The sequence below is a fragment of the Ambystoma mexicanum genome, chromosome 10 (genome assembly GCF_040938575.1).
Source record: "Ambystoma mexicanum isolate Mex_15411 chromosome 10, UKY_AmexF1_1, whole genome shotgun sequence".
Taxonomy (NCBI): Eukaryota; Metazoa; Chordata; class Amphibia; order Caudata; family Ambystomatidae; genus Ambystoma; species Ambystoma mexicanum.
In genome coordinates this window covers 291,993,686-292,012,197 of record NC_090932.1, presented here as the reverse complement: position 1 = coordinate 292,012,197, position 18,512 = coordinate 291,993,686, and the positions used below count along the sequence as shown (strand labels likewise).

General features: G+C 46.4%; 1 protein-coding gene across 3 annotated transcripts in view; it reads right to left on the bottom strand.

Moving 5' to 3' along the window:
- Positions 1–8,105: 8,105 nt before the first annotated feature.
- UGGT1 (UDP-glucose glycoprotein glucosyltransferase 1) overlaps positions 8,106–18,512 on the bottom strand; it is a 2,047,742-nt gene continuing 2,037,335 nt past the window's right edge. For 2 of the 3 annotated variants that reach the window (XM_069617854.1, XM_069617856.1), the window contains one exon: positions 8,797–8,959. In XM_069617854.1, the coding sequence (XP_069473955.1) occupies positions 8,934–8,959 (26 nt within the window). In that variant the 3' untranslated portion in view covers positions 8,797–8,933. Of the gene's footprint in view, positions 8,960–18,512 lie in introns of all 3 variants that reach the window. The other variant, XM_069617855.1, reaches the window with a different exon arrangement.

The following is an 18,512-nucleotide window of genomic DNA, read 5'->3' as shown; positions in this document are numbered from 1 at the left end:
GGTCCTTGTTGAGTCAAACTGTGCTCTTAGTGAAAAAGTTGACAAGTAGCTGACGCTGGAAGGATATCAGATGAGGAATCTGTGGGAGAATGCAATCCATTGAATGTTAGCCTGTATTGCTGGAAGGATTAAGACGAGGCTCCCAGACATAGGGCCTCAACCACCTTTTCTTAAGTGCAACCAAAGTCTATATTTGGGTGAACATAAGAAGACTCCATGATGTCTAAATCCGGGGAGTTGTCAGTCTGTTGGCCTTTGGAAGGTCGGCAGACAGATGGAACAAGTTATTTACCTGTAACTCCTGTTTCTCCAGCATGCTCATGAATATTCCCGTCGTCAGGCTGGCAATTGTTGATCAAAAGAAAAGCAGTTTCACTTTAGCCTGAAAACTGTATTTCTACTCTAAACCAATCACTGGGCTTTGGGTCATACTGCCCTCATCCAATGACAGTCTTCTCCCTAAGCTCTCCCCCTGGTGGCCAACTTTAGATTTTTACAGCACTTTTCAGTGTTGGGAGTCGTCTCATCTTGCTCTTAGAGTTTTTTGCTTTTTGAGTTTTTTCGTATAAAGTTTAGGCTTTTTCTCTGATTTAGTTAAATGTTTTAGTCTATCGTCAACAGTCATTCGCCTACTGGCAGAGGGGATCCATTGTTGGCGAAGATCCACTTTCATCCCAGATTTTCTCTTTGAGTTTTCGGAAGGCCCAGGCTTGGCCCTACTCTGCACCTTGACGATGTCAGAGAAGAGTCTCTTCAAACTCTGCACGAAGTGTGGACTATGGAACGTCTATGTCGAGGATCGGCACCTCAAGTGCCTGTATTGTCTGCATCCAAACCACAATGAGGATGGATGTGAGATTTGCCGCAGATTCTCGGTGAAGACGAAGCAGGACTGCTATCAAAGGTTAGTGGCCTGGCTCAAAGAGGAGAAGGCCTCTGGCTCAGCCTTCGGTCTTAGTCATGCCTCGTCCAGTACCAGCTGTTCACACAAGCGTGCTCCCTCTGCGATAAAGAGGTTGAGATCCTTTTGAGGATGCCCCTTCCCAGGGGATCTAAAAGAAAATAAAGCACTACGCTGTAGAGTCCTCGTGGGTCACCACGGCTGCCGGACCTAGCCCAGGGCGGACCTGATCCCAGTCTCCTTCTCGGTCCATGGTGAGCGTACCGGTTGGGGCAGTGCCTTCTGCCAGGAAGTCCCTGACCCCTTTGAAGCACAGAACTTCATCCAAGGACAAGGCTATGCCATAGGGAACCAAGCTGCACCTCACTGAGGAGGCTCACATGGCCCAAACATGTCTGGGGTTGCTTGTGTTTCCATGCAGAGGGGACCTGTCCTAGCAGATCAGTCTGGGCTGATACCATTGGTGGCAGTACCTGACTGATTTGCATATGGCTGGACCCCTTTTGCAATGTGGCAGACGGGCTAAAAAACAGTGGTGTGGAAGGTTGCCCAAAGCAATGCCAGTGGTTCAGATTCATTCAAAACCTTCCACCCACCACTTTTGTGGTTATAGTTTGTCTCACTATGTGAGAGAGGGTATGCCCAGACATGGGTCCCTTGCTCACTGCGCCATAGGGAACCAAGCTGCACCGCACTGAGGAGGCCCAACAAGGCCGAAACATGTCTGGGGTTGCTTGTGTTTCCGTGCAGAGTGGACCTGGTCTAGCAGTTTTGGCTGGGCTGGTACCATTGGTGGCAGTACCTGACTGATTTGCATATGGCTGGACCCCTTTTGCAATGGCGCAGATGGGCTAAAAAACAGCGGTGTGGAAGGCTGCCCAGAGCAATGGCAGTGGTTCAGATTCATTCAAAATCTTGCACCCATCACTGTTGTGGTTACACACTTACCCAAACATGACATTGCAACCACAAAATGCACACCTAGGATAAATAGCAGAGCTTTTTCCCCATGATCTTTGCTGCCCATGTGAAGTGCTGGATAGCGCAGCTGATATAAAATACATATGTTCATGTGTTTGAAGTACAGTGCGCAGGACTTTTTTCAATTCACTTTTAAATACATGTTTTTTTCTTCACAAGTCTTCATTATGTTGAATAATTTAAGTATGCGTCTTAATGTTAAAACTTGCCTAGATGCATGTGCATATTAATAGGGCATTCAAGTCACACATTAACAATGATGGCTGAAATAGTCTGTGAACATCCTGCACCAGTAAGCTGTCGCATTTCAAGCATACAAACTGTCCTCTTCTGAGCCAGTGAACTTTGCCCTCCTTTTATTTTGAGCTGTCCCTTTTGGGCCTTTGAAGTTTCTTCTTCTACCAGTGGGCTGACACCTTTTGTGCCTGCGAGCTCGGCCCTAGCTTCCTTACAACATATATGTGCTGTCATCATTAAATCCATTCACACAATCTCAGTCTCCTTAGATACTTAAAAACCCTGTTCCGCATTTCTTTTGTACAGTCTGATATATATGATTGTGACATTATATCAAGTGTTTCGGTTTGCGAAAGTCACGAGTAGTGAACGCAATACAAAGATTCATTAATTCTTTAAGCAATTCTATATTCCAACTAATCAGCAAGAAAATACCAAAGTGATACAGAAAATTAATATTTTATTTCCGCAGACCCCCTGCATTATCTGTAACAATACATTTTACAAGGCATTTGACAAACAAACAGTAGGAATATCACATTCTAAGGTACAGCAGACCCTCGACCAGTGGGGCAGTGGACACCTTTGGGCATAACCAATCTTCAACAGCACTCTCAATTGAACAGTTTGGTATAGGTTAGACTATATGTTAGTGGTTTTGTTTGCACCAGCCACCTGCTCTTCAATAAAAAGCAATGCATCTTTAAGGTCTCTTGCTCGGGGTGTTGACAAAACTCTGCAGCCGTCACATAATTAAACAAATTACGTGATAGCCGATTTCTGGCTGGAGTGGTGGTGTTACCAATACTGGCCATCAGATAAAACACAACTAAGGATTCAAACAATACATTAATAAGAAATCTTTGTTTAGCTGTGTCATGCACTCATTAAGCTTGTGCATATTCTATACTTTATACATAGCATAAAGTGGCTCTTAAGCCACACACACGTGCCCACTCAGATTCCATGTTTCCTAGGGCTACAATCAATTATAGTTTAAGGCCACCAAATGCAAACTGTTGGGTCAATGTACCGAATGGCACATTAACCTTTGGGCAAGCCAAACAGAACAATTGGGCTTTCCAGTAAAGAACTCTAGAAATAAATCCCATTGCCATCTATCCTGTGTGAGTTTGGAAGTTGGACAGTGTTCTCTGGGAATGTAGCTTTAATATTCTAAAAACTGCCAATCATGGGGACTAACTACAGAACAATCAAACTATTCTTTTATTGGACTTGTTTGATGCTTCTTATACTACATTAAAATGTGTCATTCCTACCCTGAAGAAGTTTCTGGACAGGTTAAACAATGACAGCAACAGCAGCCCCGGTCAAGGAAGACTAACACAAATACTCCAAGTGGCCTGTCGACACAGCTATTAAAGTAACCAGCATCTAATGGGCACAGATTGGATTGACACACAGAATCCATGAATGTATGTCCGAGGGACACATTAATTCACCCAGACAAAGAAGCTCGAGGGGGTGTATAACATTTTAAAAAAAAATGAATTATTTTTAATAAAAAAAATGTTTTAAGAACTGTAGTAGCAAGAATGACTTTGGTGACAGGCACTGCCTCTCCATCAGTGGCCTGGTGTGGTGAACATGGTTCAAGGCAATGGCTTTACCTGGAGAAATAACCAAATAGCAATCTCGTATGTGGTCGCTATGAGGAGAGACAAAATGTGGGTTCTATTTGATTTTACCGGAAACACATTTTCGATTGATTTTTTACCAAATAAAATCCATTGAAAAAAAAAAAATCACTGATTTCTTTTCTTTTCTTTTTTTATTTAGGGGGAGGGGCAAATCCCCTGTTTCCATATGTTTTTAACCCCCAACCTCCTCCCCACCCGTTTTAACGCCTTACCCCCCCATTTATATATTTCGTTAAAAATTCAATGTTTTTGTGCAGTAGGTGACTGTTACGAGGAAGATGGGATACCACCTGCTGGGGAGGAGAAGGCGCTCTGTTGAACAAATCATCAATGTAAGGAAATCTTTTCTCTCTTGAGAGTAGGCACCACCACTGACATCGTCTTGGTGAAGACTCTCGGGCAGAGGTTTGCAAAACGTAGCATGCAACACTGGTAATGTGAGTGGCCCATCATGAACCACAGGTACTTCCTAGATCTTGGATGGATGGGCACATGAAAATAAGCTTGATGTTCCATTGACACCATTGTGTCCTGGAAGTCTAGGGCCTGAAGGATCTGGGAAAGTATCACGATCTTGAACAGTCTTACCTCAGAAACTTGTTTACAAGGGTTGGGCCCAAGATGGGACGAACACTGCCTTCCTTTTTGGGAATCAAAAATTAGTGGGAATACCACCAGTTTTCCTGTTATCTTCCGGTAATTGGCTCCAAGTCAGCCTTCAGGAGGATGTTATCTCCATTAGAGAAGGATCTGGAAGGGATATTATCTGAGGCAGGCACTGCTCTGGGGAATTCTTAATGGACTGAAGGTAATACCCCATAGGAACCATTGTAATGGCCATACATCACATGTATTGGCGCGCCACTTAAGATTGTGGAGATCACCCCTCCACACCGGCACCAATTGTGTCAAGGGCACTTTGCAGCTGTTTCGGAATGGCTGGTGCGGAAGGCACAGAGGAACCTTGGAACTGGTTTTTTGAGCACCCCGGCCTTTCACCGGAAAATGGGTCTTTCCCTTATGTCGGAAGAAAGAGCAGACACCTGGCAAAGAACGAAGAGAGCATAGCAAAGGCAGTGCCGGTGACTGTTGGGTCGCTAGTCCCAGGGAATTTGCTGCTGCCTTAGGACCCTTGAATTTAAGAGACCTCAAGAGTTATATGCTATCAAAGGACCGCGCTAGAAGCTTCGCCTGCACATCAGGCGCAAAACCAGACATTCTTATCCTGGAGTATCTCCTGGCTACAGATGCTTTCCCCACAGCCCCAGATGCACAGACCGCCAAACCAATCCAGTCAGCAGGGCCTGAAATGCTGCTCCTTTTGACATATGCCACAATGGGAGTAAAGGCAGTTTCTCACCTGCTCGTCCGGCAAGTGCTCTTTTGCCTCTGATATACATTTCTAGGGGACATAAGTCTTCGAGGACATGAGTGTATTTCGCTCTACAAGACATGTTAATGGCTTTGAGTGCTGCATTGATCTTTTGGCTTTCTTGGTCCGGGGAAAGCAAGGGAAAGGTGTTCTATTTAATTCCCCCACAACTGCCAGGACCACCAAGCTCTCGGGATGACATGCATGGACAAATAAGCAGGGTTTAAGGGGATGGGGGGGAAGGCCTGTATTTCCTTGCCATCTTCTTATCCACCATAGCAGTGAAGCTAGGGTGTTGCCACACATCCAGTACTAGATCGGCGACAGCCTAGTTAAGGAGGAAAAGACACTCCTTCTTTGACTCCTTATCCAAAATGTCTGTTAGGTTATGCTGCTTAATGGGTCTAGATGGCAGTTTCAGGTCTAGGGCCTCCACCACATGCGCCTAAAGGCAGAACTCAGATGACCATAGGTATACGTTTCCATAATATTCAAAAATGGAAAGCCCACTGGTGGCTCTGTGCTTGTAAGTAACCAGGACCTCAGAAATATGTTCCTAAATGCTCTGCATTGACTCCAAACCAAAAGGTATAAGATCCCCTTCTTCATTGTACACTCCATGCTTCGTATTGAAGTAGCTTTCACTCGAGGCAGGAGTGTAGAACATCAGTGTCCCTTGGATACAGGAGGGGGAAGTCCCCTCAGCATGGTACAGAAGCTGTAAAGGAACTGGGATGCAAAGCCACCATGCTCACTTTGGTGCTGTAGCACTCTAAAGAAGATTCTCCATTGAGAAAGGATACAATGCTTCCTGTGCAAGGATGACACTTTTCCATGGAACCCTCCAATCCTTCTGCTGCACAGTGGGACTTTACTCCTTGGTCCGGTTTGAGGTGCTGCCTACACTGAAGCTTGAAAAAAGTATTGAGCACTTTTTGCCTGAAAGCCTCCCAGTCTTCGGCCAAACCAGCAACAATGGAGCATCAAACCTTTTTCCTGAGGAGTTCTCTTTTTTTTGTTCCGCAAAGTAGACGATGATTGGACAAAGCTAGCCCCAGAATAGGAACTCTTGCAGGGGTTTATATAGATTCTCCTACCAGCCTCCCACTCTGAAGAGACCCTGGTGTGAGTTGTTCCGAAGAATGATTTTTGGAGGGGGTCTCTCACAATTGTGCTGTGGGCGGTCTAGAACCACCGTTGATGCACATTCACAAACCTCCTTTGAATTCATGGCCTGGCAGGAATTTCGAGACTTTGTGATCGGTCCCAGACACCAAATATAGGTGTTTTGGGGATCAGTTATAGACATCTTAGAAGAGCAGTCCATGCACTGCTTGAATCCCGAGGCATTGGCAGAACCCGGTATCATTTATGATAATGAGACAGTCTTGAGAAACAATCTCTGACAGAAGTGCATTCCTGGTACAGTGTGCTGAGCGAGAGCAAGTGGTCAAAGGCATGGTGTGCCCTATATATGTGATGGACACCGTCCCTTCTGGAGCAACTGTAGAGGAGTCTGTGCCAATGCACACCTCATCCCTGCTGTTGCAGCCTATAGTATATCTAAGATAAGGAGGACACAATCAGTAAGAAGGAAAGGATTACATACTGTGGAAAAATAGCCAGAGACGAGGATTTAGGAGAGAACATTGAAATCTGCAGAAATATTCAGGACTAAATGGCTTCCAAAGAAATTAGTGAGTAGTTGAAATTCGAGGGTGAACATACTCAGTAGAAAAAAACAGATCAGGGGGATTCAGACTAAATCTAAGGGATAGTCTGGGGTTTTAGAAGAACACGATCAGAGAAGCTCAGATTCTGAATGAAATTAGAAGTTCCAGGTTTTAAATGAAATCGAGGGGTCAGAGGATTAGAAGAAATATGAGGGTTGGATGCTTCAGGAGAGGGGATCCAAGATTAACGGATTCAGGAGAATCCATGACAACTTGAGTCACAAGAAATCTGGGGACTAGAAAAGAAATCAGCAAGTCAGTGGCTCCAGAATACTACACAACTGTCAGTGAATTCAGAAGAGATCAGGAGCACAGTGAAAAGAACAGAATTCGGACATGGTGAGGACGCTAATAAGGAAATTAAGAGTACTAACCACAGAGAAGGATTAAAGGGGGGTGGGCAAAGGTTAGTGTAGAAAACATGGCAAATAAGGCAAATTAAGAAATTGTGGATCGGGAAAGGCTAGATCAGAATTCAGAATTAGAAGAATAGTAAGACATCTGAGATGAGGGTGTCTCTTTAAGAAAGAAGAGGCAGCAGAAAGTATCAGTATATCAGAGGATTTGATGGAAATTGTAATGATTAGGGGAGTAGGCAACATAGAGACCTGCAAACTGGAAAGGATGGCCTTTTGATTTGGTGGCCTCAACATTGCCCCCCCCTGGTCATTGAATATTAAAGAAGCAAACAAATGAACTCATTCACCAGAAGCGTTTAGTTATTCTTGCGGGGATGAGCGCCCTGGGGGTGACACGTGAGAGGAGCTTATGGGAGATAGGGAGCATATAATAGAGATTGTATATGAATAAATCAAACACATCTAATTGGAATCAAACATCTCCAAACATATCCCATGGAAGTTCCTGCATTGAAGAAAACAGTGATAAAACATTGAAATTGGGAGAAATTCATTTTCAAGCAAGTAAATAAACAGCACGTGACCTTGACAATTCCAAGAGATCTATAAATCAATAAGAATATAAAAAAAGAGAAATTATGTAAAATATGTTGAAGTCCTTACAGTACATTTCAGGGGCATCAGTAAAAAGGAAATAACAGAAAAATGGGAGGTCTGAGATTCAAATAAGAAGGTGTTGTGCAGGAAACGCATGCATACCGCTAAGGCCAATTTAGGTTTTCAGTGGCCTCGCTGGTGGAAGGCTGTTCAAAATGATGAGCCCACAACATCAAGAAAAGAATCGACACAGCAAGCAATAGCAGCAATACAAAAAAATCAATTTTAACAAACTGATCACAGGAATGTAGGAACAGTCTTGCAGTTTACTTCATAGTGCTAGATTCACCAAAACCAAAGCAGAAAAAACTATTTCCTTGGTAACATGTCCTTCCATGTTGTTGAGCTAGACGTTTGCTGATGCAGCCTCAGTGTTTCTATCATGCTAAAGTCTTTTCAAGCAATGAAGAAGAGCAATACATGAGCAAACCCAGAACGTGAAGCAAACCTTCTAATAAACTGTTCTAAAGTGAGCACGTGTATGCAGTGCTTCCGAAGTAAAATTCAGATGAGGGCAGACTGCCCACAGCAATCGATAAAAACTCCATGATGGTGCTAAGAGTACATCCTTCCAATGTGGAAATCAAGAGAACAGATCTGGAGTGACACTCAGCTTCAATTTTCCAGCATACTGTAAGTGGCGACCCACCAACAACATCAGTACGTTTGAGTCTACAATATGTCCATCTTGGAAAAACATTCATGGAAGGGCACTCGGGTTACACATTTCAATTTTTTAACCAATGTACCAAACCATACAATATGGTTGCATACATCAATATGCTATTTTAGCAATTGGCCCAATACAAAACACAAATATCTTCATATGCACCCTCCTTCAAATCCTACCCCACACACTGATCATCATTTCCTCAAATGTAAACACCTGGCAGTGTCTGTGACATCTACCCTTCCAACAGTACAGCAGGTTTCAGACATACGTGAAAAGCAACAAAGAAACCCAAAGTAAAAAGTCCCCATCATTCGATATAAAAAATTTCTTTTAAATAGTCTTCAATTCTTTGTTGACAATCATAATTCAGAATGCTCTTTGTGACCTGCAGAAAGAAAATAGAAAGGGAGAAAACTTGTGTTAAACATTAGCAAACAAAACTAACAAAGCTACAGTATAGTGTATTACAAACAACAGTCATTAGATCGCGCTAGAAATCTTTTTTCCCTTCGGCCTTGTCCATCCCACTTTTAGCCATCCCCTGCATTGACTTTCATGACATGAATGGTGTCACCAGCAGAATAGATGTTTACGCTGTAAACAGAGCAGCAAGAGCACCACGAGCTAGATTCCACTCACTTTTCCCCTCTTTAAAAGGCCAAGGACAATACAAACCTGTCACATTAGCTGGCTACATGCAATCTAACTGAAGGGAGGCAGGGTTAATGCTGAATCTATGGAGGTAATACTGTATCCAACAGAAAGAACATTACTCCCGGTAACCAAATTGTTCTTCGGATACCCTACTCCTATGGGTTCCTCATCTCTTGAAAGAATCCCAAAGCAGTAAACATGACAGGAAGATCGAATGGGGGGGAATCGGAACATACAGGCGGAACCGATGGGGAAAAAGGGAGGTCAAGGGAGCATCCTACCCCTGCTTGGCAATCCAGGCAATGCATGGCAAATTTGTGTCATGAGACCAAAGTCCATGCATGGGAAACATCCAGGCCAACAATGTGTACTGAATCGAAAAATCGCATGGTAGAACCACAAACACAGTTTCCACACAATCAAGTAGGCCCACATATCAACCTAGCATGTTACCTCAATATAGCTAAACATAGTAAGGACATATACACGGTAAATGTACCAAAACCTGCTTAAGGTGCATTTGAAAATGAGGATTAATTAATCAATGTGTGCATCCACAGGCCAAGATATAAGAGAGGATGATGTTCTGTAATGAGGGATGATATTGTCTTTTGCTCTAGACACCGAAATGAGAGAGGGGAAACCACAGATTATATCTAAATGGGTCTTAGAAGCAATTACCTGGTGGAAGGTATACTTGCGATCGAATATAGATCTTTCTCGCCAAGCGATGTCCAAATCAAACTGAGACCCAGGTTGCCCATATGTATGAGCAAGGATCAGACCATGACCAAAATAAACTCTGACCATAGTTCGAGAACCTAGTACTGTAGAGCACGGTTCTCACCAGATACAAGAAATGTCCATCGATATAACCTCCCTAGCTGAAGCAACACCCAGTGCTGAGAACCTAGATGAAGTCGATTGACGGCAAGAGCAGATTAGGATTGAAGATTCAATCTGTCCCCCTATAGCAAATAGTATAACACCTCCCATGATATAATGATTTCATCTTGGAATATAGCAGGCCTAAATAAAAACTTATCAGATTCGTTCTGGTGTCGTTTTGTTAGCTCACAGGACATAAATTGCTTCCAAGAAAGTCGGTCTATTGAAAATAAGCACCGACAAGGCCTAGCCTCATATTCTATCCCCACAATTAAGGGGAAGTACGGCACACCAAGTGGAGGACTTCTGACACTAATTAATCCAGTATTAAATGATTTGATTGATATAGTAGAGATATCCAAATACTATGCCTCACCTTTATGTCGGGCATGAAAGAAGAAATTACTTAGCAGTAATTTTCTTTCTATGGATTCTTCTCTCACAGATATTTCTCATCCTGGTCTATAGTTACCCAGTGTCGGCTGCTTGGAAACTTCTTCAACAGGGGGCATAGTGCCACTTAATATCATCACTCCCTCGTATACGGCCGTGCCACTGCCATGAGCTCCCCAGCCCTTCAGCAAGGCGTCCGAGACAACCTGCTCCTCTGGCCACAGCGCCCAGAAAGGTTTTCCCACCAATATGTTCGGCCTGTCACTCCACCAGGTCAGGTAGTTCGCCACAGACCTCAAAAACTGGAGGACATCTAAGATCTTGCCAAAATACTGCGACCACTAGCTCCTGAGAAGCCACTGAAGGGACCTCATCCGGAGTCTCGCCTGCTGCACCTGGAAAATACAGGATGCCATGGGGTCCAGCAGGCGCAGGAAAGCAGATACCGGAAGACAGCTGGAATTCTGGAAGAGCCTGATCATGTGTGCCACGTTGGTGACTCTCCTTGTAAGGAAAAGCCTTCACCTCCCGGGTATCCAAGATCGCGCAGATGAACTGGAGTCTTTGCGCTGGTGAGGTCTGTAATTTCAGTGAGAAACCCAAGTTGTGCAGTACAGAACAAGTGTCCTTGAGGTGCCTAGAAACATGTTCGAGACTGTGCTCGGATCAGGCAATCGTCCAAGTATGGAAACGCAAAGACGCTGGCTTGTCTGAGGTGGGGCGCTACTCCTGCCATCAGCTTGGTAAAGACCCTGGAGGCAGAGGTCAAGCCAAAAGGGAGCACCTTGAATTGGTAAGGTTCATCCCCGATGACTAACCTTAGGAACCTTCTGTGCTTCCTGTGGATAGTCATGTGAAAATAGGTGTCTGGAAGGCCCAGTGACACCAGCCAGAGCCTGGAGAATTTCCATCAACGTCATCATTCTGAATTTGCCCTTCCTCAGGAATTTGTTCAAATCCCTTGGGTGCAGGATGGGACAGAGTCCTCCCCCTTTCTTGGGACCAGGCAGTATCCAGTGCACCAGCCCGAACCCATTTCCTCGGTTGGCACTTCCTCTACTGCTCCCTTCAAAAGAAGGGTTTCAGCTCTTCCTGGAGCTCCCGTTCCAGCTGTCGGGAGGGAGGTGGAGGTCTGTCCGGAGGTCTCTTCACAAACGGTAGGCAGTAGCCCCACTCGATCAACCCACTCGACCCAGGCGTCGGAAGTGATTTCCTTCTATTTGCCCAAGAGCACACAGACTCTACCTCCAACCGGGTTAAAGGGGTTTGTGAGGAGCCGTTGACGCAACAGCAGTAGTCAACTGTCTCGACCCTCCTCTACCTCTTCATGGCCACAGGAATCTAAATTGCCCCTGCTGGACCTTAGGCACTTCAGCCCTTCTGAGAAAGGTAGAGCGATGTGTATGATCCTGCAATGACATTGTCTGAGTGGGTTGATCAAACAGAATCAGCAAGAAGGGATACAGGAAGAGCTCCTCCCCTGGGAACGAGAAGGCATCCCCCAGAGCCCTTAGCTGAGGGAACCTGCTGGTGAACCTCTGGCACTTGGAGTGAGCTCCCTGCTGAGCGAATCTGCAATGGTGTGCTTGGTGCCCGTCAGGTGAACATGTCCTGAAGAATGGCCCACCCGGTTTTCTGATGTAGAACATGGTGATGGTATTATCCGTGAAGATCCTCACCACCTTCCCACACCATTGAGGCAGGAATCATTTGAGGGCCTAGAAGGCTGCCCCAAGTGCCAGGACATTGATGTGAAGGTCTTTTTCCTCTGGGAGTCAGAGGCCTCTGACATGCGACGGTTTGGTGGGGGTCCCCTAGCCCTACAGAAAGGCATCTGTGGTGACCATGGCCTAGTACAGTGTGATCTGAAAAGGAGCTCCTTGAGTCAGATGTGTGTGCACTCCCCACCATCACAGAGCTTGTTGGAACTCCTGGTTGAGGGCGATCTTGTCTGTCCAAGAGCGCGTGACTTGCAGCCACTGCACATCCAGGAACTCTTGAAGAGGTTTCATCCGGAGCCTGCAGAACGGAACGGGATTGATGCAGGAGGACATCATACCCAACAGCGACTTGATGGCTTGCACAGTTGTGGATTGCGCCGATGACAGGCGCTGCACCTTCCCCAGGATGGCGGTCACCCTCTCCTCCGAAGGGGTAGTCAGGCATGCGACCATGCTGAGATGGGCACCCAGGAACAGAACGTTTTGCAACGGCTTCACGCAGGACTTTGGATAGATGGAGAATCCGAGTTCCGAGAGAAGGCAAATGGTCTCTGCAGTATGCTGGATTGCCAGCGCGTGAGAGTGGGAGGGGATGAGGCAGTCGTCCCGATAAGGGTATATGTGAATGACCTAGAGATGTAGATGTGCTGCCACCGGAGCCAAGCACTTCGTAAACACCCATTGGTGCCGATTTCAGGCTGAAGGGCAGGGGCTTGAACTGATAGTACCGTCCCTGGACCACAAACCGCCAGAACTTTAGATGCTTTGGCTGAATGGGGACGTGAAAGTAGGCATCCTCCAGGTACAGGGTCGCCAGGAAATCCCCCTCCTCCAGCTGGTCGAGCACATGCTGCAACATGACCATCCTGAACTTCTGGAATTTCAAATACTTGTTGAGGCACCTTAAGTCCAGGATCGGCCGCCACCCTCCTGACTGTTTCGTTATCAAAAAGTATCTGAAGTACACTATGGAGCCCCAGATGCGCTGAGGGACGGGCTCTGTTGCTCCCATTCTTAATATGGCCTGGACCTCCTGCAGCCGCTGGGCCACATGTAGTTCTTGACGCGCCCCACGAGGAATGTGAGGACAACAGCGTTGGAATTCCCAGGTGTGCCCCTGATGGAGAACGTCCATTTGTCAGTGGTGATGGCCTTCCACTTGTCGACAAACTTTGCTAGCTGGCCGCCCACTCGGGTGCGAAAGTGGGGGCCCAAATCCACGTCCAGTGCAGGCCTGCTTGGACATCTCCGTCCTGGCCTGCGGGCGACAACGCTGTCCTCCGCTGTCAAAGGGTTGCGAGCGCCCCCTGTAGGCATCCTGGGTGGTAGAGCAGGAGGGCTGATGATAGGGTGCAGAGTACCCCCTTGGAGGACTTGCCCAACTTCCCTCTTGAGGAATGAAATGATGATGATCTCCTCTGTCTCAGCATCCCAAGCGACCGTGCCGTCTCTGTGTCGGTCTTAATTGATACAAGCGTCTCGTACACAGCCTTTCCAAACAAATTGTCCACGTCGAAAGGCATGTCCACCACCTTGGACTGTACGTCCGCCCTGAAGTCTGTAGCCTTCAGCCAACCTTGGTGCTGAAGGGCCACCCCATTGCCCATCTAGCAGAAGCTGTAGTCCGCAATATCCAAAGCCACCTTGATGGCATGGTCCGAGGCCACCTCGCCCTCCTGGAACAGGGCCAAGGCATCAGCCTTCTGTTGTGGGGCAGGAAGTTCAAGATTGGCTCGAGCTTATACCAGAGCTCCCAGTCATACCGGGACAGTATGGCCAGGGTGTTGGTGGCCTTGGCGGTGGATGCTGCAGTGTGAATGATGCGCTTTCCTACTGCATCAAGTTTCTTCCTCTCCTGGTCAGGAGGCACCATCGACAAGGATGATGGGTTTGTTGAGCGCTTCCTGGCGGTGGCAGACACCACAGGGTCTGTAGAAGGTTGCAATTTCAAGCACCTAGGGGCAGAGTCCAGGACCCTGGACATCTTTTCCGCCCTGTCTCTTTTGGGAGGGGTGTATTCTGTGTCTTCATCAGGTCCAAACCCTCCTCCCAATCATCGTCTAGCAGAGGGATTGACATGACTGTCTTCTGTGAAGACTCCAGACGTTGAAAAAGGAACCCCTCCTTCTCCACCGGGACCAGCTTGAAGAGAGCAGCTGCCCTCGAGATCATGGCATGAAAAGAACACAACTTGGCCGGAGGGAACGCCTTTGCAGGCTCATCTGCACCAAGCGGCTCCCCATCATCATACTCATTTGTATGCGTTGCTGTAGTGTCCAAGTCAGTACCTGTGTCTGTGCGTGGCGGCTCTTAAACCACCAGGTTTAAAGGCCTCTGAGGGGGAGATGTCGCGTGCAGTGGCGCTGGACGGTGCTTCAGCCCTGCAGGGCTAAATTGCCGCTTTGGTCTTGGAGGACTCAGCCTGGGAGGACTTCTAGCCGGTGGCCTAGAAGGGCTATGGACTGTCCCAGGCACATGGGCTGCTGGCAACCTCTACTGTATCTTCGACACTAACGTGTGGAGGGTAGTCAGAAAGTCCCCTGACATGTCCCAGGGCACTGGTTGAGGTATGAATGGAACCACTGGCAATGACTTCGGGCTTAAGCACCTATGTGATTCAACTGGTAGATAAGGCTCCCTCCTGGGAGACTCCTCTCAGGACAGGGGACCAAGACCTGCTTAATGATCTGAATAGTAGCCTTCTGGCAAACGATGATCATATCAGATTGTATAGATGTACAGGGTACAGACTAGGGGACCCCATCAGCATTGTCAGCAACATCCTCACCAGCCTGGAGAGGAAATCAATGGGAGGCAGCAGGTCCTTCACCTTGCCTGAATCCTTCAGGAATGAGGCGACAGTGGGCACCTGTACCCTTATAGGCTCGTCCGCCGTGGTCGTTGACAGAGCCGCTGCAGCAGCCGGAGGCCGTGGAGGCAGAGCCACCCTTGGGGTAGCCGTCGTCTTGACTGTAGACAAAACAGTAGTGGTAGACTCTCCCCACTACCAAGTAGTGATGGTCGTTGATGGAATCATCAACAAATCAGGATCAGGCGAGGTCGCTGACGGACTCGTGGTCGTCGACGGAGCAACCTTCAACGAAGATGGTGCCCTGGAGGAAAAAGTAGTCGTCGACAGGGCTGTGGTGCTGGTTGACGAAGTTGTCATTGACAGGGATTTCGATGGCCCACCTAAAGACCTCTCCTTCATAGCCTTGTCTTTGGACGAAGATCTGTGCTTCAAAGGGGTCAAAGACTTCCTCGCAGAAGGCACCTCACCAACTGACAGGCTCACTGTGGACTGAGAGGGAGACAGGGAACGGGTCCTACCCCAACCAAGCCCAGTAACCACAGCGACCGTAGCTGGATCATCAGCGCAGTGTTTAATCTTCTTTTGGCTACCCTGCGAAGGGGCATCCTCAAAGGACCTTGACCTCTTCTTGTTAGAGGGAGCATGCTCATGGGACCAGCCGGTCCTGGACGAGGCCTGGCTGCACACGGGGCAGAGTCAGAGGCCTTCCCCTCTTTGAGCCATGCCACCAACCTTTGATAGCGGTCCGGCTTTGTCTTAGCTGGGAATCCGTGGCAAATCTCGCATTCGTCCTCGTCGTTGTCAGGATTCAGCTAATATAGGCACTCCAGGTGGCGATCCTCGACGTAGACAATCCGCAGTACACATTTAGTGCAGATTTTTTAAGAGACTCCTTTTCTCCTCCGACATCGACGAGGTGTGAAGTAGGCCCAAGCCTGGGCCTTTGGAAATTCAATGAGATGATCTGCCGATGAAGGTAGATCTTCGCCGCCAACGGGTCCCCGCTGCCGGTAGTCAATCGGTCGAGGATGGCAAGATCCAGAGAAAAAATAACAAATGTACCCGAAAAAACACAAAACAAATTGCAAAATACTCAGACAGCAAGACGAGAGGACTACCAACACTGAAAGGTGCCGTCAAAATATGAAGTTGGCCACCAGGGGTGGAATTTAGGGAGACGACGGTCATTGGATTGGGGCAGCCTCCATATTTTCCCACAGATAGAACCAAAGTAGGCCATATGATTTCAAACCTTGCTGGAGCAGCTCTTGCATGAGCAACCCCTCCGGTTACCACCAATAATCCCAGTCTTGATTCATACCCGGGATTCACCAATAGCATTCGAGCAATGTTCAGAAAACAGGAAAATGTCATATCTGCACAAGAACATCTACTAGATTTCAAGCAAGGGTTCATGGACACTAACCTTTATCACCCAATTCAAACAAATGGCACATGAAACAGCCTGGTCTGATGATGCCTTAATTACTTCAGACGAGGACTAAATGAAGAATTGAAGGATGAGATTTCCAGAATGCCTCGTCCTGGAAACCTAGCAGAAATGATTACTGCTGTTATGCAACTGGATTATAGATTGCAAGAGCGACATGCTGAAAAACGACAAGTACAAACTCCTCGACCCTCGGAAAATCTCTGATTTAATCTAAAATCCCATAAGGAGGATGAGCATATGCAAATACAAGCCGCCAGAAGTCCATTAACACATGAAGAGAGATCTAGATGTAGTAATTTAGGTCTCTGTTTGTATTGTGCATCAAAGGAACATGATCTTAAATATTGTCTCCTAGTTCCTCCCAGGCATTCGGGAAACGTTGCCTCTCGGTCATAAAGGGGATGATGGTCCGGGAAGGAACTGTAAGTTCCCTTTCTTCTACCCAGATGGTTGTTGTGAAAATCTCCCTATCATTCGCCAATCAAGTTCTAGAAAATGTACCTGCACTGATTGATTGTGGTGCTGCTGGAAATTTCCTTGACAACGAATGGGCACACAAATATAAAATTCCACGTAGATCTCACTCTACATTTATTCCGGTGGAAGGAGTAGATGGAACCCCATTATCATCCAGATTGATCAAAGAAGAAACACCCATTGGTAACGTCCATATTGTCCCATCAAGAAAAAATAAGCCTTTGATCTAATAAAAACAGCACATTATCCTGTCATACTAGGACTTGCATGGTTGCAACTCCACAACCCTTATATCAATTGGACAGCAGGATCTCTTTTTCTCGGGTCAGAACACTGTATTAACCATTGCCTGTCGGAAGGATCTGTGGGTCTTCATACTTCAACCTCCACAATGACCCTACCCTCCAGAGCCAAACCCATAGAGTTAATTGTAACCTTACCCAATCACTACAAAGATTACCAAGAGGTGTTTTCAGATCTCGAATATATAGAACTTCCTCCCCATCGTCGAGATGATTGCGCAATTGATCTAATACCAGAAAAACCAATCCCCTTTGGGCAAATATATAGCAATCACAAACGGGGAAAAAACGCCCTGCAAGACTATTTAGAAAGCAATCACAGCGATGGACTAATCATGGAATCTCCTGCGCGGGCATCTTTGTTCTTCATTCCCAAGAAACAAATCACAGTACTAAGACCAAGCATAGACTTCAGTGGGCTGAACAAAATATTGATTCTAGAACAATATCTCATGCCCCTTATTACCGACATCTTGGAAGCAGTTAAGGGAGCAAATATCTTTACTAAGCTAGATTTAAGAGGAGCACAAAATCTTATCCACATTCGCCAAGGAGACGAATGGAAGACTGCCCTCAGGACCCCTTTTGGAAATTACGAATACAGAGTCATGCCCTTCGGTCTCACAAACGCCCCGGCAGTCTTCCAAAGGTTTATGGACCACGTCTTTTCAGATCCCCTACTTCATTCAGTAGTGGTATACATTGAAGATATTTTGATCTTTTCAAAGAGTCTCCCAGAACACATACTCCATGTACGAGAGGCACTTCGTTGTTTACAGCAAAACCATTTATTCGCCAAATTGGAAAAATGTGTGTCCACCAAACAAACACAGATCCCATATTTGGAATATATACTCTCGGCCCAAGGAACACAAATGGATCACACAAACGTACAAGCAGTTTTGGACTGGCCCATTCCCCAATCAGTAAAGGAAATTCAAAGCTTCTTGGGTTTCTTTAACTTTCATCGCAGGTTCATTCCCCAATTTTCAGACTATCCTTCCAATAACTCAACTGTTAAAGAAAGGACAAAAGTTCCTTTGGACAGACGAAACACAAAAAGTATTTTTAGATTTAAAAAGGGCATTTAGTACTGCCCCTATTTTGAGACTACCAAATCAAAACCAGCCCTTCATTGTTGAATCAGATGCTTGAAACAATGCTCTAGGAGCAGTGCTCAAACAAACTGATAAGAAAGGAATTGAATATCCCATTGCCTATCTTTCCAAAACCCTGAC